At 35.9% G+C, this 27,117-nt stretch overlaps 1 protein-coding gene across 2 annotated transcripts in view; it reads right to left on the bottom strand.

The window, feature by feature from the left end:
* The window catches only part of NSF (N-ethylmaleimide sensitive factor, vesicle fusing ATPase), a 156,681-nt gene that overhangs the window by 44,427 nt on the left and 85,137 nt on the right, over window positions 1–27,117 (bottom strand). For both annotated transcript variants that reach the window (XM_030850057.2, XM_030850055.2), the window contains exons 9-14: window positions 25,671–25,870; window positions 11,845–12,010; window positions 10,694–10,768; window positions 10,321–10,508; window positions 3,594–3,689; window positions 22–178 (exon numbers count right to left, since the gene is read on the bottom strand). In XM_030850057.2, the coding sequence (XP_030705917.1) occupies window positions 22–178; window positions 3,594–3,689; window positions 10,321–10,508; window positions 10,694–10,768; window positions 11,845–12,010; window positions 25,671–25,870 (882 nt within the window). The remainder of the gene's footprint in view (window positions 1–21; window positions 179–3,593; window positions 3,690–10,320; window positions 10,509–10,693; window positions 10,769–11,844; window positions 12,011–25,670; window positions 25,871–27,117) is intronic.

The following is a 27,117-nucleotide window of genomic DNA, read 5'->3' as shown; positions in this document are numbered from 1 at the left end:
TATCACATCATTTTTTCTCACCTTCCAGAAGGACGCTAACCAATGGTGTGCGGTCACTGTTTTTAGTCTGTTGGACCAGCAGCTCCCCATCTTCTAGAACTCGAGTAACTGGATCACCCCATTTGATGATACCATTCATAATGTAACTTGCATAATCCTCTTGGTTTGTGCCAAATGCCTATGAAGGAAAAGGACAGTTTAAAGCATTTTCAGCGTCAGTATTAAAAATTAAATATTTAAAGGTATAAAGGATGAGTAATAATTCCTACATGCTAGGGCTATAGCAATATCCCATATTAATATAAAAAGCCTGAAAAGAAAAAAAAAACTTTTATAATTTCTCATTTAACTTTTTACCCAATTGGAGCAAAAACTGCTTCACGTGACTTAATGGAATAAAAAATATATTTAGGCTCAGATTCTGTGAGGGCTCAAGCCCTCGCAATCCCTGAGAAAGGGTATGTTCCAACGTGCTTGTTTCTATAAGGAGTACATGGGTTGTGGCCTTCTGTCAAGAGCAAAGAGAAAGAGAGAATATGGATTTAGAAATTAGAAACAGTTGGCTCAGCACACAAAGATACTATCCTAACACTGACTGTAGGTGTCAGATATTAAAATGGAAATATGAAATGGTAATGAGGAGATCTTGTCCACATACGCTTGGTGGTAGGGGGTATAAGTCGAATCGCACCAAAAGGTAAGTGTGTGTGTAAATGTAAGATTTAGAACGAGCTAGAAATGAGCAGAGGTAATGAAGATTGAAGGGTTAGGGAAAGGAAAGAAAAGCAATTGCTATATATAATCATTTCATTTGTACTATATATGGGGGCATAAATCACAACCCTTTTCATTTTCAACTTCTAATCTCAAATTGTAACGCTCATCAAACCAGCTACCAAAAGTAGTTAAAAACTTTAGTACTTATTTACTTAATTGAATAGCACTTCCACAAGGTTAACAGGAGAAAAAATGAGTAGGAAAATATAACCCAATGTAATATAAAGCTCATATAGCTTGACAATTTCTAATTTAAAAAAATTATCACAATCCTAAAGTCAAATTTTCACTCCCCAATGTATGGAATAACTTTAACAGTTCTTTAGAACTTGCACCTAACAGAAAGTCATCTTTTGTAATACTGTTTATAAACAGTATACAGTGGTCTCATCACTCTATTACTTTGCCACCAAATCATTTTTCAGACCACTCTTTGGTCCTTGCATACACTAGTGCTTTGATTCCTGAGTACAGAGTAAAGTTCTTATTCCCTGGTCTGAATATGGTAAATGCAGTGGCTGTGTAAAAAGTTATAAAGGAAGAGCCTAATAAATACTGGTTGGAAGGCTGTTGTAGGAAATATGTAGATTGGCTGGCTTTTGTCTAACAGAGCTGAGATACGTGAACCAGAAAACAGTGACCCTCCCAAGCTATATAATATGTATGAGTCATCCTTACTTATCCTGTCATTTCAGTTTTTGTTTTATCCCCCAGACCCCTGGAATAAATAAAAGTTACTGCTTACTTAACTAAGTTATCTTAGTTGCCCCTTTCCTTGTAGCCAAATTACCTGCCTTGAAAAAATTTTAAGATAGATCAGTTAGGCTGGGCTCTAATATTTTTGGTAACTATTACAAATAATAACAGCAAAAGATTAAACCATTTCCACTGCTGAGTAACTTTTGAAAAGTCAGTTAAAAGTCAGAATAGTCATAAAAAAGCAGACAGTGGGCTTCCCTGGTGGCATAGTGGTTAAGAATCCGCCTGCCAATGCAGGGGACACAGGTTTGAGCCCTGGTCTGGGAAGATCCCACATGCCACAGAGCAACTAAGCCTGTGCGCCACAACTACTGAGCCTGCGCTCTAGAGCCTGTGCGCCGCAACTACTGAAGCCAGTGAGCCACAACTACTGAGCCCGCGAGCCACAACTACTGAAGCCCACGTGCCTAGAGCCCATGCTCTGCAACAAGAGAAGTCACCACAATGAAAAGCCCGCACACCACAACGAAGAGAGTAGCCCCCGCTCGCTACAACTAGAGAAAGCCCACACGCAGCAACAAAGACCCAACGCAGCCAAAAATAAATAAATTAATTAATTAATTAATTTTTTAAAAAAGCAGATGGGCTAAAACAAGTTGATTTTTGTCTTTAAAGGAGATACTTGCAACAAATAATTATTATCAAGGATATATAAAGAACTTATACAGATCAAATAAAAATAAACAATACAACAGAAAAATAGGCAAAACACGTGAATGGCATCTCACAGAAGATACTCATATGGCCAATAAACATATGGAGAAATACTTCACAGGTAATCAGTGAAATGAAAATCAAGACCAAAATGTGATCCCATTTTACATCCAACTGAATGGCAAAAAGTAAGTCTGACAATACCAAGTGTTGTATAGGATGCAGAGAATAGGATCTCTTTTACATTATTGGGGAAGTGTTTATTGGTTCAACCACTGAAAAAAACAGCTTTAAAGTCTTAGTTTGAATTGTACATTCATATACCCAGCAACCCAGCAATTTAATTCCTAAACATATATCTAGGAGAAACTCATTCAAGAATGCTTTAGCAGCAGTTGTTTGTAATAACAAAAAACTGGTAATGTTCCAACTGCCCATTGACAGGAAAACAGACAAATTGTGTTAGTCACACAATGGAAGGCTATCCAGCAATGAAAATAAATGAGGCATAGCACAATCATATAGATGACTTGATAATAAAATACATAATAAAATAGCAAGTCTCAAAAAATCAATACATACCATATTTTATTTTACACGCTGTAGACTAATGACAGTATGTCATGAATTAAAGATTAAGGTTAATCCAATTCTGTGCACCCAAGGTCCATTGACGAAAGAAAAACAACATACACACCTTTTTAAGGTTCTACAATTTGTTTTTGTATTAATATAGGACTCCAAGTAATGGTTACTCAAACATGAGTGGTTGTTTTATAGAAAAATGGGTTAATGACCTTATAATGTATTCTAAAACTCCAACTATGACTACTGAGTTTTGAGTATATTTTAAGAAAATTGACACCTTTTTAAAAAAGGGCACTGAAAATGGTTAAAAGTTTTAGAAACTATAGCAGTTAGAGGAACTGGAGGTATTGAGCAAGAAAAAGGGATGCCTTGGAGGAGGGTGGGGAAAGGGAGAGAGAAAGGAGATGAGAATTACTTTTAAACATAATAACTAACATATGAAGGATGGATGAATTAGGATGAATTTAGGTTTCCGTAGCTTCAGATTATATAAGAACTAATGAGAAAACTATTTCTAGTTCAAAACAATTTAAGAACTAATAATTAGAAAGTCTCAAAATTGAATGGTCTGCCTTACAAGATGGTGAGCTCCCTATCATGAGAAATATTTCAGTAAGTCTTGGTTAATTACCCAGCCATCAGAGTTACTGAACAGATGTTTCTTATATTGGACAGTTCCAGTACTGAGATTTTATGATTTTTTAAAAACTACACGTGATATAACCTTCCAAAATATTGAGTAAAATGGCACTTATTTTTCCCCTGAATTATTATTATTATTTTTGGCTTATACATCACTCAGTATTCATACTCACTGGTTTGATATCATTCTCCAAAGAAGCAAGGAAGTCTCCTCTTGTCACCTGCAGGCTCTCTGCTTTCTCCATGTCCACTTCCACTTTAGTACTGGCCTGATTAGAAATGAAAACAAAACGTTAAGGACTTCCAAGATTTAAGAATACTTTCAGCCTAAGAATATAACACCTGAGGATATAAAAGGCATATTTCCACAGACAAAAAAAATCTCTCTCAAATTCACAAACATACATACACACACACACACCTACATATACATATATTATGCCTTTTGCCTGAACAACTCCACTTCTAGGTGTTTATCCCATGAATATACTCACAAATGTGCACAAAGTTATATGTACCAGGATATCTACTAGAGTAATTTGTAATAGCCGAAGACTGGAAGCAAATTAAATGTCCATGAAGAGGGTACCAGTCAAGTAAATTATCACATATCTTTACCAAAGGACACTGGATAGAGTTTTTTTTTGTTTTTATTTTTCAAAATGAGGCACGAGGAGGAGAAACTATATAGAGAGGGTCTCTAGAAACAGTGGTTTTCATCCTCAGCTGCCTATCAGAATAACGCCTAGAGTCTTTAAAGATATACACACACACACCCCTACATACTTATACAGATGCCCAGCCCCACCCTGCAGGATTTTGATTTAAAAGGTCCAGCAGAGGGTCCATGCATTTACATTTTTATAAAGTGCACAGGTGGTTCTGATGCTCAACCAGGTTTGTGAACCATTATCCTAGGAGACCAAGGACCTACAACTTTGATTTTTACTCATACTCTCTGCTTGAGAATCTATGTGCCAGCTCCAAATATTCTGCTTATTGCACCTGAAGCTACCACTTAGAACAGACATCTGGAGAAGCATCAAGGCCTTTATCAGCACTTGGAGCTGCCTGGACCTGATGAGTGATTGAGATACCAACACACTTTTTTTTTTTTTGTTTTTTTTTGCGGTACGTGGGCCTCTCACTGCTGTGGCCTCTCCCGTTGCGGAGCACAGGCTCCGGATGCGGAGGCTCAGTGGCCATGGCTCACTGGCCCAGCCGCTCCGCGGCATGTGGGATCTTCCTGGACCGGGGCACGAACCCGTGTCCCCTGCATTGGCAGGTGGACTCTCAACCACTGCGCCACCAGGGAAGCCCCCAACACACTTTTTAACGTGACTGGGCTCACTCCCAATAGCACAAGGCAAGTGAGTCTAATTTTTAAAATGGTACTATGGGCTTTAAAAAAACATATCTTCAAAAAAATCTGACTACAAAACCAAAGCATGTTAAGCAGTATCAACCTTCCAAAGGTTATTATAAAATATGAGTCATGTTCCTTTAGGAATGGACTGCTGAGACAAATAAAATGACAAACATTCTGTAAAACTCAGCCTTATGGGACAAAAAGAACTCCGTCAGAAAACTAGATCAAGATGGCAAACAGAACACTTTTATTTGTCTCCCTTCCTGCCCCAAATCCCATGAAATGACAGAAAGTGAGAGAGAATGGTTAAAAAGCATGGAACATGTATCTGGAAGTTTTAACACTGATCTAAGAGGAGTCTCAGAAGGAAAGAAGAGAAAGAATGATAGAGAAAAAAACAATAAAAGACAGAAGAAAAAAAAAATTTCTCCGGCTGAAGAGAGGTGTATCTTTGCAATTTAAAGGTTTCAATGAGTGATCAGGGTAAATGAAAAGAAACCCACATCTGTCTAGACACAGTGTTGTAAACTATCAGAACACCGAAGGTGAAGAGAAATTTCTAGAACCTTTTTGAGAGACAAAAACAGGTCACCTGTAAAAGGAACCAGAATAAACACTAGAAACTAGAAGACAATGCAACCATGTCTTCAAAAATCCATCTGGCTATCTATCTATCCTAGAAAATGATTCTCGTATGTACACAGGGAGGCACAGGCAAGCATCTTCATAACAGTGTTATGAAATACTATTATGATTTCCTTTTAGAGTGAAACTGAATTCAAATGACAGAAACATATAGCAATATGAAGGGAAAATCTTGTCTATCTTTCAGCATTTGCTGAAAAAAAAGGACAGATTTCAGGACTGCAGCTGGTATGAACCTTGCATTTTTACTACTAAGAAAGGACTCACCCAATGGATTAGAGTGAATTAAGATGGCTGGGGGACAGTTATTTTAGAACAATTTGTTTTTAGACACTCCAGGAATTTCAGAAGTCACATAATTGTAAGTAATCAATACTACAATGATAAACCTTTCATACCTATTCATTAAAATAAGTTTAAGGACTTCTCTTGGCCAACTTTTACTATTTTACTATTTTGTCAAAATCTCAAAATGTTATTTAAAAAAATCTACAATTCTGAATTTTTATTCATTCAGAAAACCTTTTCTTATTTGTCTGAATTAGTGTGATTTTTTCTGCATTTTATTTATAACAGCTAATCAATATGGAAGAGGCAACATCTTTCAGCTTATACCTGCAGAAACTAATAAACTTGTATTTCAACACTAGCAAATATCCAGTGGTCACACTTAAATTTCATAACCTTTTAAATCTGACCTTTCAAAGTTCTTATCATTCCTCTTAAATTAAGGGTAGAATGACCTTAATCATTCAAAATTCTACAGAAAATAAAAAAGAATTTTATTGAAATTCTGAAAACATAAATCAGCTGATTCAGTTGTAAAGTGTGTGTGTGTGTTTGTGTGTGTGTGTGTGTGTCCTCAATTTATTTCCTTACAACAGATTAGAGCAGAAGAAATTTGTGTTATCTTCTCTACCTGAAGCAGAAATTCCTTTCAAGCTAAAAACAACCAAATGTCACATGAATTTTAGTTGACCACAAACATGGATTCAAGCACAAATGACATGCACATCAGGTGTTCATGACTGGATTTTCCACTTGCTTCAAAAAACCTGAAAGAACAGTTTAACAGGGAAGACTTGTTTAGTTTATTTCACCTGACTTTGTTTAAACCTAATTCTTTTGAAAAGGAAGCAAAATAACACTAATAATGGCTTTTTTCTTGGCCATGCCAGTAGACTTGCGGGATCTCAGTTCCCCGACCAGGGATTGAACCCAGGTCCTGGCAGTGAGAGCACCGAATCCTAACCACTGGACTGCCAGGGAATTCCCAATAATGGCTTTTTATAATACAAACAAAGAACATCATAATAAACAGATGAATGTTGTGTATAAGTTCTACACCAACTGAGGCGCTTCCACAAACAGTATTTGATTTCATTTTTACAAAAACTTGATGAAATAGGTAGTTATTTCCCCTTGACAAATCAGAAACAAAAAAAGTGGGAAGAACTGTAACACATAACCACACCTTCTGACTACAAAACTTGTGATTTTTCCACCGTTTCTCATTGCCTCGTGTGTAAATAAATCCAATACATGCTTAAAGAAAGCACGTTTCTTGACAATGGCTTAGAGACACTTTGGGATAAGATTATTGTGATAAAAATGACAAATGACTAAATAGGATAAAAAATCCAGTGGCTAATGCATATGAAAAATCTGATACCTAATAAACTAGCTATTGTGGATTATAGTATCAAGAAGCACTGATGTGGTCTGAGGTGAAAGATCGGTATGGTGGGAGCAATTTTCACATCATTTATACAATTTTTCTTGAAGTCACCATCACTTTTTCTAAGACATTTCTTACGACAAGGAGAAAGAATGGATGAATGAAATGAATGGGTCCATTCTATAAAGGACCCAATACTATATTTCCACACTATCCAGTCCTTTGGCATTCTCAATTTTTTTTTGTTTTGTTTTAATGCAGTAGTACTAGTATCCTCCTCCCCACTGGGCCTCCGGTATTTTAAAGAGGTTTACCATCTTGTCTAAAGTGGCCTCTTCCATTATGGCATTCTTGAGCTAGAACAAAGTCAGTTCCATTATGTAGGGGTATTATGGCTTATAGATAGAGTTTGATACAGAATACATATTTACTAATTTAAAAAATATTTACTAAACAGCTACCATATTCTCAGTATTAAGACCTATATGAAATACTGTGGGAGATTCAGAAATGAATAAGATGTGGACTTAAAGTCTACAACAGGGGTTGACAAACTTTTTCTGTAAAGGGCCAGATAGTAAATATTTTAGGCTTTGTGGGCCATGCAGTCTCTTTTGCAAATACTCAACTCTGCCATTGTAGCATGAAAGCAGCCACAGACAATACATAAATGAACAAGGGTGGCTGTGTTCCAAAAAAACTTTATTTATAAAAACTGGTGGTTGGCTGGATACGGCCCATGGGCCACAATTTACCGACCCTTGGTTTAAAACCATTGCCAGGGTATACCCGAATAAAACATACTCAACCTGACTGTTCAGGCTTTTACTATTTCCTGTGTGAATTGTTATACAAGTTCCCCTCTCTTGTCTTATGTCACCAACTTCACTCCCCTAAATACTCCACTCGACAAAGCTGCCAGAGTGAGCTTATGTTTTAACACTATGTCACTGCTATTCTTAAAACTCTTCAATGGCTTAGCACTACTCACAGAAAAGAAGTCCATACTTCTTAGCACAGTATAAAAGGCTCTTTGTGCTCCATCCCCTGCTTTAGCCTCCTGACTTATCCCCCACGTCTCTTTCTACCTCCCCTTCCCTACCTTTTATGCTGCAGCAGTACTGAATTACTGTAACACACCATGCTGTTTGTGTGTCTCTGTTCCTTTGCATATTTGTTCTTTCTACCTAAAATGCCTGACTCCATCAGGAAACATATCCACCCAGAAATTCCTCTGTGAAGGCTCCTCTCACCCGACAAGCTGACCACACCTGACACCTTTTCACTTCCTTACCCCGTATGTACTTTCTATTACTGCATGTGGCGGATTAGACTGTGAGCTGCTCAAGGGTAGGCAATTGGAGCATTAACCCCTAGTACAGTGTCTGGCACACACTAGGCTAGATAAATCCACTGATCGAAAGTCAACAGAAGGTATTGTAAATGATGCGCTACTATTTCTTTTTTTTTTTTGGCTACACTGTGTGGCTTGCGGGATCTTAGTTTCCCCACCAGGGATTGAACCTGGGCCACTGCCGTGAAACCACCAAGTCCTAACTACTGGACCGCGAGGGAATTTCCGATACACTACTAGTTCAAGAAGGAACAGAACATACCATTCTTGAAAGGGAGAATGAGAAAAAGTTTGAAGAAAGTGGTGGTATATGAGCCAGGTATTGAAAAGATAAGTAAACATAGAGGGTAAACGTTCTCAGTGAAGAAAAAAAAAAAAGAGGTAACAGCAGAGAAGTAGAAAAATACATTAATATCTGATGACTGGTAAATATTCAATATTTTAGTTTGGCTAAAGTGTATGGAGGGTTTCCCTGGTGGCGCAGTGGTTGAGAGTCCGCCTGCCAATGCAGGGGACACAGGTTTGAGCCCTGGTCTGGGAAGATCCCACATGCTGCGGAGCGGCTAAGCCCATGAGCCACAACTACTGAAGCCCATGAGCCTAGAGCCCGTGCTCCGCAACAAGAGAGGCCACCATAATGAGAAGCCTGGGCACCAAAACAGAGAGTCCCCGCTCGCTGCAACTAGAGAAAGACCGTGTGCAGCAATGAAGACTCAACGCAGCCAAATATAAAATAAATAAATAAATAAATTTATAAAGTGTATGGAGAATAACTGGGAACACATCAGGAAAGGCCAATTTAGGGTCAGATCTAAGAGGACCTTAAAGACCAGACTAAGACTTCTGTACTTTGTTCTGTAGATCATGGTGAGTCACTGAAAGTTTCTGAAGAATAGAATGGTGTGAAACAGGAAGGTTAATCAAACAGAAGACAGGTGGTGGCAATGAGAACTGAAAGATACTGCCAAGATAGAACTGACAAAATTTGGCAAATAACTTGATATAGGACACAACAGAGTGGTAGAAATCTTGGAGTTTTAAGCTTGGGAAATTGGGATAAACAGGGAAGTAGGAGCAGGAAGGAAAGTAGTAAGAAAAAACAACAACAAAAAAGTGAATTTGGTTTTGGAATATTAAATTTGAGACCTGATAACATATCCAGGTAGAGGTATTTGGTATAAATCTGAAAGTGAGAGAAAGATACTTTCAAGAGATGAGACATAAATTTGGGAGTCATCTAACTACAGGTGATAAGTAAGAAGAGAAGTGATGGTAAAGGATCAAATGCACTTTATCAAATTTTATTTACCAAAATGAAAGTATCCTTTGTATTTCTACCAAAGTATCAATAACATTATTGTATTAATTTGCAAACATATCCATTTCCCTGACTCTCTACTCCTTGTGGGAAAAGGTCGTGCTTTATTATCTTTGTGTCTCCTGCTTAATACCTTGAAAATAGCAGGTATTCAATACATTTACTTAATGAAGCAGCCCCCGTAATTCTAGCATGTAGAAAATCCAACTTCCTATGTCATGATACAAGTCAACACAGCACAAATTTTTAAAAAATTCTTCAAAATCTTCATCTTCACATGTCTGTATCAAATGGTGGCAACCTAAGGTAAATGGGTCAGTGGTTACCATGGGGCAGATGCTACCATTATCTTTTTTCCAACTACTCGGAAGATTTAGCAGTTGACAATTAATCCCTATACCTTTTACCATGTCTATTCTCCATCAAAAGTCAGTATTACCCTAGTCCTTAGTATGCTTAAAAGGAAAGAGAAAGAATACTGGCATGGTATTTACAGGGCTGCAGACTCCTAATATATGGTAGTTGATTTCACTGACCTTTATGTGTCTGTTCATAGCAGTGGACTGCGCTGCTCGCACCAGACCCTCGAGCTCAGCACCGCTGAAGTTCTTGGTCTCTACGGCCAGTTCTTTTATGTCTACATCAGCAGAGAGCAACTGATGCCCTCTCATCCTTGCTGTGTGGATGTGAAGGATCTGGAGTCGGCCTTTCTCATCTGGTAAGCCTGATAAAATTGAAAATAAAATAGACATTATTATAATCTTAATGTTTTTCTTATAGGTACTCAAGCGTGTAAATACCTGCTTCTGATATACAACTTTTCTAATAAATATTAAGTTATATGACTTTGCTCCTGCTAATGAACTCTAATTACACTCCCCTCCCCCAATCAGTGACAGATCTATTTACCTATCTCCATTTTAACTTCCAGTCTTCCAGGTCGAAGGAGAGCCTCATCTATGAGATCTGGTCTGTTGGTCATTCCTGAGCACAGTTGTTAAAACAACAAACAAATTATCAGAATTCAAAAATAAGATAAAATGCCCCTTCAGTATGTGTAAGAATAGCATTTTCCCTGACAAGCTAAGAGGACATTTTATAAAAGTCAAATAGAAAAGCAATCATTTTCAAAAATATCATTTGTTCTCGACCTAATGAAAATACCTGGGGACTTTGCTTTAGTATTTCACTACTGTACAGGCCAGTGGAATATAAATGTAATGAAATCTTCACATATTTAAAAAGAAAATTTTAGGTTCAGAGAAGGTAAGTAAACTATCAAAGTGAGAGAGGGGCAATGTGAACATGATCTGTCTGACCCCAACATCCCTTCTCTTTTTTGTAGGCCAATGGTTTTCAACCTTCATAAACGGCAGAATTATTGTTTTGTTTTGTTTTCAAAGTCATCTTAAGAAGAACTTCAGTACATAAAGCAGTTAAAAAGATAAGTTATAATAGGGATGCATGATCTGAAGCTCAAACCCTGGCCGCACAGACCCTGAAGTAGCTCTGAGGACTCCTGGAGGCCTACAGGACCCAGTTTGAAAACCACTGCATTACATCGTGCAGCCTTTTTCACCTGTTAACTATAAGTTTAAAGCCATGAGTTGGGACTTCCCTGGTGGTCCAGTGGTTAAGAATCCGCCTTCCAATGCAGGGGACGCGGGTTCGATCCCTGGTCGGGGAACTAAGATCCCACATGCCACAACTAGAGAGAAGCCCATGTGCCGCAACGAAGAGCCCGCGTGCCGCAACGAAAGATCCCACATGCCACAACTAAGACCCGACGCAGCCAAAAATAATAAAAAATAAATTTAAAAAAAGAGTGAGGAGTTTTATTAAAAGAAAAAAAGAAGCCATGAGTCACTAAAACCCATTTTTCATTTGTCCTATTAAGGCTAGACATTAAAATAGTGAAATTCTTCAATATCACTTGATTCTAATTTGGAAACACTGGCAAAATAGTATAATTACAAGCTACACAAATCTGAATTCAGAACCTAAGTATCTAATGTTTTTGAAATCATAGTACCTTTTTTTTTTAAACCAAGCAAACATACCAATGACTAAGATGTTGTTTAGTTGCTCTACCCCATCAATTTTGGACAGCAACTGGTTGACGACAGTGTCATGAACTCCTGTGCTACCAGCCATGCTCCCTCTCTGTTTGCAGATGGCATCAATTTCATCAAAGATGATGATGTGCAAACCACTGTTAGCACCAAGCTAGTGAAAGAAATAACATTAAAGATCATAATTTGAATATATTATTAAACAAACTAATCAAAAGAGCAAAACAAAGCTTTTGCGCTTTTTGACTAATAAATGTAGCCAGTATAATCATGATTGCTGCCCTCTCAAAGGTGTTGGAACTGCAGTCTCAGAATTCTGCAAAGTGAAAAGGCATTCCAGAACCTCATATTTAATAGACATAAAACGAAAACACACATTATATACTGATGAAAATGAATAGTCCATCATAACTAACTATTCATTCACACACATTTCTTATCTCACTCTTTGAAAGAAGAACTGTCAAGCATTTCTTAGGTCAATGAACGGCAGCTCCCTCCCATTTTCCCTGAGTTTTGGTGAGAGGATAGCCCCCAAAGCAGTAAGTTTAATATTTGTCACACTATATAGCTGAAGAGTAACTCCACACAGAGGTAGACTGGGAATTGGGCAAATGGGAGAAGATACTGAACTTGATTCATATTCAGTTATATCGTATGAAAACAGATTGCTTCTTCTGAACAGTAAAGTGAGAACAGAGACAAAGTTTATAAAAAGAACATGGTCAAGCAGATGCTGTTTCTTCTACATAGTGATTTCTGTTTTACTTTGTCAGATATAGAGTTATCATTAAAAGAAATCAGTTTATATATTTTGAACTTTTAATAGATGCAAATACTTTTAAATGCCAATAGTTCACTAGGTTAAGTTAACATGGACCTTCTAGCAATTTATATTTAAGTAATTAAGCCTCTTGTTAGGAACCAAAGGGGGAAGTGCATTGCAGAGATTTTTTTTTTTTTTTTAACAAAAACCATTAGGGATTAGCAAAACAAAACAGGTGAAAATGAACATAACCTAAATATGACAACATACGGATGGTATAAATGATGGGCATAATGAGATTCAAGATTAGATATGGTTGGTATTCACTAAAACTCTGGCAAGGATATTTTTTTTTTAAATAGACTTAAAAATTTTACTATGAAAGTATTAGATGTTAACTGAGCAAAAGTTATAAAACAAATAGAAATAAGTTAAAAATAAACTATATTATGTTGCTTAAAGATAAATGCTGTTAATGCAGATTTATTTGTTTTAATTTTATTTTAATTAAAAATTGGAAACTCACTGCATCTTGCATTCTCTTGAACATTAACTGTTTTTTAAAAACAATTTAAAATTGTTATTTTGGGTTCTAATTGCAAAATACATGATCACTATAGAAAACTTGGAAAAAATACCAAAAGATGTAAAGAAATCTCAATCATCCAAAATTCAACTAGCTAGAAATAACTGATATTATTAATTTGGTACTACATAAAAAGTTTGTATCTCTTTTTTCCAGCCCAGATATTATCTTAAGCCCTTTCCCATGTCTATAAATACAGCTATACATTATGAGTTTTAATGGCTCCATAATATTTCATCATATGACTGGTTTCACAATTTAATTCCCCTACTCCACATTAATTCTTTACTGTCACATATTTAACAATTTCTAAGTTTTTAGTATCAAGAAGTTGTTGCAATGAACATTTTTTTTTTTTAAAGAAGATATTGGGGGTAGGAGTTTATTAATTTATTTATTTTTGCTGTGTTGGGTCTCGGTTTCTGTGCGAGGGCTTTCTCTAGTTTTGGCAAGTGGGGGCCACTCTTCATCGCGGTGCACGGGCCTCTCATTACCACGGCCTCTCTTGCCGCGGAGCACAGGCTCCAGACACGCAGGCTCAGTAGTTGTGGCTCACGGGCCTAGTTGCTCCGCGGCATGTGGGATCCTCCCAGACCAGGGCTCGAACTCGTGTCCCCTGCGTTAGCAGGCAGATTCTCAACGACTGCGCCACCAGGGAAGCCCGCAATGAACATTTTTATACTTAAATCTTTGACAATATGTATGATTACTTCATGAAGGCAAATTGTTATGTTAAAAGGTGTTTTGAGTATTTTAATGCTCTTGAAATAGGCTTTCAAATATTTTTCTAGAAAGGTTTTTATCATTTTGTAACAATCCTACCACCGTATATGACAGTGACTATCTTGGTATATCCTCGAAAGTAATGAATACTAGAAATTTTTTAAAGTAGTTATCAACTTGATGTATGAATAATGGTATTTTTCAATCATTTTAAATTGGCATTTGTCTAATTATTGACGAGGCTAGCACTTTTTAAAATCATTTTTTTTACCACTGATAATTTTTCTCTTATTTCTTCATGTCCTCTGTACATTTTTCTGTTGGGATTTAATAATTTTTATTGATTTATAAAAATTATTTATATATTAAGGGTATTATTATATTTGTTATAAACGTTTTATCCCAGTTTGCTATTTGTCTTTTAATTTTATTTATGGTATATTTTTGATAAATGGAAGGGTTTTAAAAAATGTATTTTTACTATTTAAATAGCCAACATTATCAATTTTTATTTTTATGATGTTTTCCATTACTTTTATCCTTAAAATCCTCTCCCATTACAGACACTGGTAGTCACCTACATTTTCTTCTCTTGTAAATTTTTACTTTACATATAATTCTTTAGTCTATCTGGAATTTTATTTTTGTATATGGTACAAGTGAAGTAAGAATCCAAGTAATTCTTCAAAGAGTTAACTAACTGATCCAATATTGTTGACTAAATAAACTTTTCTTCATTGACTGAGATGCCATTTCTATCAGGCTTTATATTTTCATATGTGCTAGACTATTTCCAGCCTATACTATGGACCATAGCAGTGGTTTGGGCAAGCTCTTACCCTCCACACGTTCTTCTTCTTTTTTATAACTGTCTTGGCTACTTTCAACCATGTTTACTTCCTGACGATTATTAGAATCATTCTACTAGAGCAAAAACAACTTTCTCCAATGAAAAACAAACAAAAAAAGTAAAAAATAAATAAAAAAGCCAAGCTTTGATTGGAATTAGATTCAAACTCTAAATCAGTTTAGGAAGTACTAATATCTTTATAGCACATTCAGTTCTTAAGAATATGTCTCCAATTATTCAAGTCTTTTACATCTCCCAATAAAGTTTTGTACTTTTTGTCATACTAATTCATTCATAACATTCCTAACTATTTATGTTTTTTGGTTGCAGTTGTGCATGGGATTTTTACATTATATTTCAAAAACAGTATATATGAAGAAATATTAATTTTATATCTGGCTACTTAACTTTCTTCTAACATCTAAGTTTTTTTAGTTGATTCTTTTGAATTTTCTAAGTAGACAATCATATTACCTGCAAATACAACTTTGTGTCCTCCTAAATCACAGGTACACTTGTTTTGGGGTGTGAGAAATTATTCCTGAACAAAGACATGCAGAAGGAGAAAGAGAGGGCCTAACAGATAAGAATTTAGAAGCATGCAGGGCCACTTGAGCAAACGGCTAAGAGGCAATCCAGGCCCTATAAAAGGGATAATAAAATTTACCTAACGTGAGAAACAAAAGTTATAGTACTATCACAACAGGGAGCAGGCCTTTCTATTGAACTCTCTCTCTCTCTCTCTCTCCCTCTCACACACACACACATACACACACACACACACACACACTTGCAAAAGCAGAATGCTCTTTATGTAAGATGATTTTAATCCTGACTTTAGGATGGAAACGGAGAAATACTTAGTTGGAAGGTCAGTGAGAAACAATGGTATGTAAATGAGGTAAACAGAATCTGTAAGAGAGTTTTGGTGATGGGAGTAGTGATGACTAAAAAGCCAAGTCGTAGGTTTGGTTACTGCCTGCAAGTAGAAGGGGAAGTAACAGCAAAGGTAAGAAATTATCTTGTAGTTATGATAAGAAAGCTGTAGAAGGGAAAAGATGGAAGGGAAAAAATTTTTTTTAAGTTGCTACCATAAGAAGATTAAAGAGTTAACAGGACATCTAATTAGAAATGTCCTCCAGAGAATAAGATATAAACTGAACAAAACAGGTGAGAAAGATAGATCTGAGAGTCATCTACAAATGGTAAAGAAGAGTATAGTAGCAAACTAGGTTCTGTAAGAAGATGAATCATATAATTAAGCTGGAGGCATATAAAAGCAAGACAGATTCTGGGCTACAACACCAGAAGATGACTCCAATAAAGGCAACCCAAAGGAAAAAGGATCAAGCAAACATGACAAAGATAAAAGATGAAATGTTACATCAGAAGTAGGAAGAAAAACAGTTCTAAAAATGACCTGAAGGAAATTGGATTGGATCTAAAACACATCTGAATATATATTTAAAAAAATAAAAAACAGATAAAACACTGTATGATCAAGCAATTCCACTCCTTGGTTTATAGCAGCTCTACTCATAACTGCCCCAAACTAGAACCAACCCAAATGCACTCTAGTGGGTGAGTGAATAAACAAACTATGGTACATCCATAAGATGGAATACTACTCAACAGTAAAAAGGGATGTTTGATACATGCGACAACTTGGATGAATCTCAAAGGCAATATGATGAGTGAAAGAAGCCAGTCTGAAAAAGAAGAAACTGGTCATAGTTACATACTATGATCCCATTTATATGACACTGGAAAAGACAAAAGTATAGGGATGGAAAACAGATCAGTAGTTACCAGGAGTTATTAGCAAAGGGACAGCATGAGGGAATTTTGGGGGGTGATGTAAATGTTCTGCATGTAGATTTTGGTGGTGGTTACATGAAACTATACACATGTTAAAATCTATAAAATGGTACACCAGAAAAGTTAGTTCTACTTCATAATAATAAACAAAAAATAGATACAGTATCTTATAATACTTACATTTTATTATTCACTATTTGGAGTACTGTTCATTCTTTAATGCATTCTTATGCAAGATGATACTCATGTGTTCATTAAGGTTCCAAAATTTAACTAAGTTTCATTATATTTTTTCCTGAACATAACTTACAAATTGTTCTCTTTCCACAATTGTTTTAAAACTAAATTAAAACCTGAAAAAATTAACTTTATTTCTCAATTACTGTCATAATTATTGAACAGATGTCTGATAAGTGATAGCTTGTTGCTTAAAAAAATTTCAACACCAAAAACTATTCACCTTTCCATCTGTAGAGAAGACAGAGAATGAAGAATTGGAACTACAACCTTAGCTTTGCCAAACACTTCTATATAGTAGAGCATTAATACTTGCTGTCTTCAAAGAAAAACTAGGACACTCCTGTTTGTGACTAAGAAGCTGTGAGATTCTACATTATTTTTAGAAAACATTTTTATTCAAAGTTGTCTGTCAATACAGCATAAAACAAAAAGCTGTTATAATGTATGAATTTTGCTATCAATGTGCCTTACGTTACCACTGGAATCATGACTTCCTTCTCAGTCGAACCTCAAAAATCATCTATGTGGAAGGGAAGCCAGAGACAATAAGGATACTGTGCTTGATTTAATGATCACAGGAGCAATCTTCCCTAACCATAATTCAGTACAATTCTGACCTTTTCAGAACCTTGCTAATCTTACGACTTGTCATCAGGTCCCTTCCGCCAACCTACTGAGTATGATAACATCAATTTCTACAGGTGTGTTACTTAAATAAAGGCAAGTTCTTACTGCAATAAATTAAGAATCAGGTAAGGAAGATGTCAAGATTAATGTTCACAGATTAATATAGCTGAATTATCAATAAACCCTTTACCAAAGAGTTTAAAGTTCCACAATGCAATTCTCTTCAACTCACTGACTTCTAGCTCTGTTCTTACCATTTGCAAAGTCTTCCCCCATAGAAACAGAGCTGATGCTGTTGAGCCCCTGGCAACAGCCTTGGAAAATGGCTGTTCTATATTTAGCTAGTTTGACCTATATGCAAGTGTTCATCTTTGTCAGCCTGGACTGTCCAGAATCACAGAGGTGATGCTTTTCTTTATTATGTAACATATATATACTCTCCATGGGGTCATTAACCGAATATACCAAGCCTTTCTGGATGCAAGGATTGAGAAAAGTATATCAGAAAAAGCTGCCTATGATTAATATCTACCTAGAAATTCTTTGCCAACTCAGTTTTATTATTAATAGTGTCATACTTAAACTGTCTGCAAGTTTAAAAACAGCACCAAAGATACCTATGCAGCCATGTGGAAACTATCACAACAAATTTTATAAAATGCTTCTCACCTGCACCTAATAATTTAATCCTCAGTATACCATTAGGGTCCACTTGAAAAACAATTTCAGTTTTTAATTTTCACTGTTAAGCAGTTTTAACTATTTATAAAGATTGATATCTCATGACTACGTTTTTTCTAGAAGTATTCCACAGGAACAAAATGGAAAATATATTTTTTTAAAAACAGAAAAAAAACCTCACTCTATCTTGCAATTACTGTATGGGTCCACTGGATCTTTTCATAAATCTAAGATATATTATACTATTTCAAAATTCTAGAAATTATGTCATCATTACTCATGTGGGAAGATCCCACATGCTGTGGAGCAAATAAGCCCATGCGCCACAACTACTCAGCCTGCACTCTAGAGCCCGCAAGCCGCAACCACTGAAGCCCATGAGCCTATAGCCCGGGCTTCACAACAAGAGAAGCCACTGCAATGAGAAGCCCACGCACTGCAAGGAAAAGTAGCCCGTGCTCGCCACAACTAGAGAAAGCCCACATGCAGTAACGAAGACCCAATGCAGCCATAAATAAATAAAGTTAAAATGATACTTTAAAAAAATTAGATTGGGGCTTCCCTGGTGGCACAGTGGTTGAGAGTCCGCCTGCACATGCAGGGGACGCGGGTTCGTGCCCCAGTCCGGGAGGATCCCACATGCCGCGGAGCGGCTGGGCCCGTGGGCCATGGCCGCTGGGCCTGCACGTCTGGAGCCTGTTCTCCGCAACGGGAGAGGCCACAGTGGTGAGAGGCCCGCGTACCGCAAAAAAAAAAAATTAGATTGGCCATTCTAAAAGGTGTATACAAATCTAAAAATAAAAATATTTTGCAATTATGGAGTGCCTGGTGTCCATCCCGTCTTCAACAAAATTATAAGCCAAAGATTTTTTTAAAAACTCTTCAAGTATTGTCTTGACGACGCAAGTAGAAGAACAAGAAGTAATGATAAGCTATAATCTATGAGAGATGTATTTGAAATGTAGAATCAGTGTACAACTTCACGCATGACAACTGATGAACAATTAGTTACATACAGAGGCTCCTGCGCATTTTGGGTATATATCTATCGATCAATCAGTAGATATCTTCAAACCCAGGAAAATATGGAATAAAAATTTGGTTTGCTATATTTAAGCTCTATTAAATATTTTAATAGTCTCTGCTTCCCTTTATTTTTGTTTGTAAGTGATCTGTAATCAACTTAAAAACAATTTTTAAAAAGAAGTTCTTTCAACCCAGATAGTAAATGGTAATGACTATTTTTCTTGGTATTCTGAGAGGTAAAAAGATATCTGAAACAAAAAATATTGTAGTATTAGGAACGAATTGTAAAACTGAATTGGTTCTGGGACTGTCTGAAGAGTTGAGATCAGTTATTAGACTTGCAATAATATACCAGGATGCAATGGAGCTGAGATGGCTAGAGATCTGAATATGAACAAGAACTTAATGGGATATAGGGAAGCAGGGGAGAAAACCACCTTGTGTAAAACTGAAATGATTAAGCACCCAACAAGTAGATTTGAAGCAGCAGAAGGGTTGTTATAAAGGCAATGTTTAAAATTTATTTTTACCATCAACAAAAATAAAAAGTAGGAAATGACAGGATAAATTAGATTTAATAAAGCTTACTAGATTAAAAAATATATATTATGTTTCTGGGTGTTATGCATATTGATCCATGTAAGTCTGTTATTTATTTTAATGTCTAAGATGATATTCCATTTCCTACTGAGAAGAATCAAGATGTTTCTAGCTTTCCCCCCATTGCATATAGTGCGGCAATCAACATTCTGGTACATGTCATTTGGTGCACAAGTGCAAGAGTATTTCTCTAGGGTAGAACTTGAAGTAGAACTTGAAGTAGGGTTGAAGTAGAACTCATGGGTCATGAGGTTTGTGCATCTTCATTTTTGTAAGATGTCAAATTAATCTGCACAATATTACTATTTTTCTAATTTATACTATGACTAGTAATGTATATGAAGCCCTGTTTCTCCATAACCTCATCAACTTCTGGCATTATTGGTCTTTGTAAATTTTATCAGGTTGTTTATAAGGTGATTTCTCTTTTATTATGCATTTTCCTGAGCATTGTTTCATCTGCTTATCGTCAGTTGGGTTCTTCCTCTGAGAAATTGCCTATTCATATCCTTTGCCAGTTTTTTAAAAAAATTGTGGTGTTTGTCTTTTTCTTACTTATTATACAGGAGTTATTACAGAGAATTTATTATAGAGGAATACCAATTTTTTGTGGATTATATGGGTTGCAAATATCTCTTCTAGTTTGAGACATTTGTATCCAGTGTAATTTGTCAGAGAGAATTTTCTTTATATTAATGTAGCCAAATAAACTTTTTTTTCTTTTATGGATTTAATTTCTATATCTTATTAAGAAATTCTTCCCTAGCCTCAATTCTTAATGCCTTTCCCTAGTTTTCTTCTAAAAATTTTCTCTTAAGTTTTAGTTTTGTTTTTTGCAAATCTATTTTGTAATTCTGTATGAAGTGAGACAGGGACTGCATTTTATCTTTTTCCAAACAGAGAGCCAATGATCTCAGTCCCATCTTGGAACAGTATATCATTTCCCCTCTGATTTGTATTGCCACTTTTCACGTAACAAGTTCTTCCTGTGTTCCTCTATTTCCATGGTCTGTTTTTTCATGAATATATAAAATTGTTTCAATTACTATAGGTTTCCAGTAAGTCTTGCTATCTGAATAAGTAACTTTTCATTATTCTCCAAAATTTTCATGACTCTTCAAGCATCCAAAAAAAAAAAAGTCAAATTCCAAAAAAGTCCTGTTAGACTTGACTGGAAAAGCACTGAACTTACAGATTAATATGGGCAGAACTGTCATTTTTATGATAATGTCAGGATTCCCATGTGAAAATGTTCTATCTTACCATTTATTAGCTCTTGAAAAAAGATTTTCAAAAATGTTTATAATTTTCTCCTTTAACGTTCCTGTTAGATTTAATCCTAGTTATCTTATCATTCTGAATGCTATTCTAAGTGAAATCTTTTTAAAAGTTACGTTTTCGGTATCTTCACATTTTCTTCGAGTCTTGTTATTCCTTTCTTGCCTTCTAAAGTATTTGAGTTTTCTTTATTCCTTCCCCCACTCCTCCCTCATGCCTTGGAAAAGCTTGAGAACTATAAACAATTTTCACATAAACATTTACTGAAGTTTTATGTTAATTAATATGTCTAACTTCTTCCCAAATAATACAAGGATCTTACATGGATTCAACCCACTTCCCACGTTTTGTTCCATATTTTAGTTCTATCCTTAAAAAGATATATTGATCATCATTATTATTTTGTACAGTGAATCCTTCTTAAATTTAACCTCTTTTAAACGTTTTTATTGTGGAATATGACATACATAGAGGGAAAGTTCCACAAATGTGAATGTATGTCTGAAGGAACTGTCACAAAATGAACATCCATGTAACCATAACAAGACACAGAAGAGTGCCAGCATCCTGGCAGTGCCTCCTCACCACCCTTCCCCAACATCCCTCCCCTCCATGCCCCAAAGGCAACCACAATCTGATTTTTAAGGTAATTATTTCTCACTTTCCTTTATAGTTTTACCAACTTAGAAGCATGCATCATTAAACACTGTACTTTAGTTGAGCTGTATATAAATGGAATCAAATAGTATATATGATCCTTTCTTGTGTTTTCTTTTGCTCAACATTTATTTGTTAGATTCACAACTGTGTACAGCCAGTCTATTTTTATTACAATACAGTACTTTATTGTATATTTACATGACAATGTAAATTCTAAGTTGACAGCTATTCTCTTAAAAAATGACATTCAACTGATTTCTGATTTTTGTCATTTCTGTTGAGAAGACAGCTGCCAGCTAATTGCTGTTTATTGGAAGGTAATCCTTTTTTTTCCTCTAGCTGCTTTTAAGATTTCTCTCTCTCTCCTTTTTTTATTTTCAGCCATTTAACAATGATTATAAGTGTAGAATTCTTCAGTATTTCTTTTGCTTGAGGTTTATATCACTGCTAGAATCCATGGACTGATGTTCTTCACCCATTTTAGAAAGTTCTAAACCCTTTTCTCTTCAAATACTGCTTTTGCCCCATCGTCTTTCTCCTGACTTTCTGGAAATTTAAATTGTGCACTAGACTTTCTTGTGGTATTTCTCTCTCTTCATTCCTTTCATCCTTTGTCTGTAGTTATTTTTGTCTAACATCTTTCAGTTCACTAATTCTCTCTTTAGATGTGTCTAATCTGTTGTTTAAACTTGAGTTAATTTACTGAATTTCTCATTCCCAGAATTTCCATTTGATTTTTTTTAACAGTTTCTAGTGCTCTGCCAAAATTTTCAATCTTGTTTCTCTTTGAATGTAATAAGTATACTTATTTTAAAAGTCTGTATCTGAGAATTCCAGTATCTTGAGGCCCAATTTCTATCATCTTTTGTTTCTCTTTCTTCATGTTGTTTATGTCTTTGTGTATCTGATTGCTTTTGATTATAAGCCAGGCACTGCATTTGCAAACTATAGAAATAGTTTATGGCCTTGCATGATACTACCTTCCAGCAGGAAGGATCTACAATTCTGCCAAATGTCTGGGGGCACTAGTGGTTTAGGAACCCTCAGCCTAATTTTAGAGAATGACATGACTCAAAGCTGATCTGTAGCCTCTGTAACAGCATGTCTGCTTCTGGTTAACGCTTGCTCCTATGGTGTAGCCCTTCAGAGTCCCAACTCAAAATGAGGCATGTTCATCAGACGTCCCCTCTTTGTGGGCCATAGGCTCTAATCTCTGTCCCCCTTATACCCACTAGCCCGTCAAGAGGGCTGCATAGCTGTTTAGCAGCTCCCTCCAGAAATGGCTAATTTCTCCAGAGGAACAGTGACCCCCATAAACTGGGACCTTTTTTTCTGGGCCTCCATTCTCCCCCTAGATCTTGTAAGCTCTCTGATACCTCCAAGCACATTAAAAAAAAAAAAAAAATTAAACATTTTGTTGAGCTTTTCCAGTAGTCTTCAGCGGCAGGCATGATTCAGACTACCTAATCTGCCACAACTAGAAGTAGAAGTTCCAGATTTTATCTACATTTTTACCAATTTCATTGCTCACCATTGTTTCTCGCATCCACTGCTTTCCTTCTGGGTTCAATTTTCTTCATTCTCAAATATATCCTGCTTCACATTCTTCCAACAAGCTTCTGTGACTAGTTAATTCTATTAGACTTTGTCTGAAAAAATATCTTCATTTCATCTTATTCCTGAATGAGAATTAAGCTGGGTATAAAATTTTAAGTTGACAGTTATTTTTACTTAGCTCTGTGAAGATATTCTTCCACTCTTTTCTGGTCTCTCTTGCTGTTGTTAAAAAGTTTACTGTCAACATAATGGATATTCCTTTGGATGTCATCATCATTTCTTTTTTGTTGATACTAAGACATTTCTCTTTTTTTCTTTGGCATTCTCCAGTTTTACTACAATGCATCTAGACATAAATTTCTACTTATCCCATTTGGGCTCATGGTGCTACATGAATCTAAGTATTTATGTTTATTAATTCTAGAACATTCTCAGCCATTCTATCTTTGAATATTGCCTCTACACTATTCTTTCTATTTGGACTTCTCATTTTAACTCTGTTATCTCAACTTCTCTTTCATATTTTCCATCTCTCTATCTCTCTGTGCTACATTCTGGGTGATTTCTTTAGATCTATTCTACTGTTCATCACTTCTCTCCTCAGCTGAAACTACTGCTTATGTTTAACCTAGTTGCTGAGTTTAAAATTCTGATGATGACATTTTCCATTTATTGGAGCTATTTTAGCTTCCCCTGTGAGAATCTCTTGTGGCCTGGCTTTGTTGGAGTATCCCTTGGGGTGTGCTTATATCTAACAACCCTATGTGTTAACATTGGCCCAGGATTCATTTTAAAATTAATTTCTCAATTTTGGGGCCCCAGACTACATAGTGGGGTGTTTGTGTGTGTGTGTTTTCAAATCCTAAACATGAGTTAAAGATCCATGGGTTAGAATTCCCATGGCAGATTCCTCATCTCCCACTCTAGAACCCAGGCAAATAGTTAAAAGGTTTTGTTATTTCTCTGTGCTGGTAGGGAAATATTTTCTAGTCATGCTTTTCATTGATGACAGAGCTGCTTTGAAGGTTCCAGTTCCTAGGCCACACCTTAAGTAAGTTCAAGGACTCATTTTATGTCCCCTATTGGATGATAAAACCCAAATGCACACATTACCAGAACCAAAAGCTGCAGCTCATTATCTTTACTACTCTAGTTTTCAGTTTTCTTTTGATTTCTGAAGACTTCCTTTTCTTTCCTGAGAGCTCAATTGTGCATTTGAAATTATTTTAGCTGGATTATATTTTATCCAGCTTTTGAAGATTTTTGTAGAAGGAAGATTTTCAGGTTACCTAGTCTACTGTATTGTCAGAACCAGAAATCCCACAATACTGTTTTTAAACTTTCCTTTAATGAAACAAATATATTAATACTAGTATATTAGTCAAAGTTTTCCAGAGAAACAGAATCAATAGATCTATAGATCTAGTCTATCTATTCTATTGGTACCTGAAAAAAAAAAAGAATATATATATATAAAATCTATCTACCCATCTATCTATCTAGAGATTAAATGTAAGGAGCTGGCTAACATAATTATGTAGGCTGACAAGTCCCAAGTTCTGCAGCTGGCAAACTGGAGACACAGAGAGCTGATGGTGTAGTTCCAGTCCAAAGGCCTACAAGCTTGACAGCCAGGAAGAGGTGTTTCAGTTTGAGTCTGAAGGCAGGAAAAAACTGATATTCCAGGTCAGGCAGTAGGAAATTCCCTCTTACTCAAGGGAAGGTAAGCCTTTTTGTTCTATTCAGGCCTTCAACGGATTGGATGGCATATTAGGGACAGTCTACAGAATCAAATGGTAAACACAACCCACACAGAATAATGTTTAACCGATGTCCGGGCACCCTGAGGCCCAGGCAAATTAGCACAAAATTAACCATCACAATTAGTAAACTCTGGCTTGATTTTTAGTTAATTTTATTTTTTTCTAAGACCCCAATCAAGTTCTCCTTTGAGACCTAACAACTTATACCTGTCACTACAGCTGAGTTAAGTCAGTGGTAAGTAAACTAGCTTTCTGCACATGAACCTTACACATACTTAATTCTACAAGTCTCTTTATGGATTTAATTTCTCTCTTTTAGGATAAATGAGTTCAAGTCTCTGGAAGTAATGTGGAATAAAAGTGTCACTTAAATACATATTCATGATCTGTTTTGCAAAACCTTTGGCTCATATAATCATCTATCTTTGTATTATGAACATGTGGATATTGACATCTGCTCACAACATGTAAATCTCCCATAATCCCAGTTCAGTGACATAACTCGGTTCAAAATAAATTTTATCTGCAATTTCTTCAAACTATAAATCACAGCAACAAGTCTTCCACCATATCTCTGGGTTTCAATCATCATATAAGTGATAACAAACTTTCACTAAATTGTACTTATGTTAACATTACCCTCCTTTGCTCCTCTTCAGCATCAGCAAAGAGTTTACGAATGTTAGCCTCTGATTCTCCCACATATTTGTTGAGGATTTCCGGCCCATTGACCACTTTAGGCTCTCTTGCATTCAACATCTTGCCAATCTGTCGAGCCAAGAGAGTCTTACCACAACCTGGAGGCCCATATAACAGGATGCCTTTAACATGTTTGCAACCTAAAAAGGAAAAGAAAACAGTCTTACATCAACTAACTAAAATCCAAGTAAGACATCAAAGTTTTCTTTCTTCTTCACATGAATGTCAGGAAGAATACAGCAATAGCATTAATATATATTAATACCTAGGTGCTATGAACAGAACAAGAATGAACTGAAGATCTTTTTAAAATAGAAAATCCACAAACAATTCCTACACCAATACCAAAAGTTGAGGGGGAAAGCTGCCAATTAAAGGTCTTTGGAAAAGTATATTTGAATTATCATTGAGAACGAATACTTTTAACTCTGAAAATGTCTCTTTGACCTAAATACCTAATTAGGAAATATTACTTCTTTTTCATTATCCTTTACTTTAAAGCCAGGGGGAAAAAAGATCTGTTTTTAGGCAAGTTTAACCCAACACAGATCTATTATGATACGACAGGCTACGGAAACTGTATCTTAGTCAAAGAAATTACAGGTCTACCTGTCAATACAAGCACTTGAAGAAAGGGCAGACATGTCTGAGTTGGGTGGGTATAGAGCAATCCATAGGATCCAGATGGATGTTACAGACTTTGTGGATGAAGTCGAATGCCCTATTTCACGTGACTATGCCAAGTGAGAAACGTGTTTTCTCAGAGCCACCAGGATGAAAATGAAACTGAAGCTTTACGAGAATAGTATTCAATTCTTTTCTAGGCAACCATTGCTAAATGCCTTAAAGGTATCATTAACGATAGCAAAATAGCAAGACTAATGATTTAGACTCCCTGGGATTTCTTTAGCCCACTCTACACAAGCATTTACTCCATTTCTTAAGATTAAGATGAAATTTGGTTTCTGTTTACTCACTCTAGGAATTCTCACCTATTTAAGTTTCACACTTAAGATGCATGACTCTTTACTTATGCGTTTTTTTCTTTATACTACACCAAAAAAGCACTCTGTGAAATAATGAATTCTTAGATTTCAAGCGTTACACTCAAAACTACAGGTGAACAAGAAAATTTCTGGAAATGGGATACAGTGTATTTTTATGGAAAATGTCCTCATTTGGAACAAAAGCCTTAAAAAATTATATCTTTAAGAAAAATTACGACAATACATCAAATGACTCAATAAAGGAAACCACAAGATTCAACCAACTCTACTAGAAATTTTAGATTCTGAGAAGGAAGATATTTTGGGTTGCCAGTACAGCCATTGCTTCTATCTTTGTTTCAAAAAAAGACTCCCTTTTAAATCCTTAAAAGTAATGAGAT

Source organism: Globicephala melas, chromosome 20, assembly GCF_963455315.2.
Source record: "Globicephala melas chromosome 20, mGloMel1.2, whole genome shotgun sequence".
In the NCBI taxonomy this organism is placed as follows: Eukaryota; Metazoa; Chordata; class Mammalia; order Artiodactyla; family Delphinidae; genus Globicephala; species Globicephala melas.
Note: the sequence above shows the minus strand (reverse complement) of the source record. Positions and strands in the feature narration are given on the sequence as shown.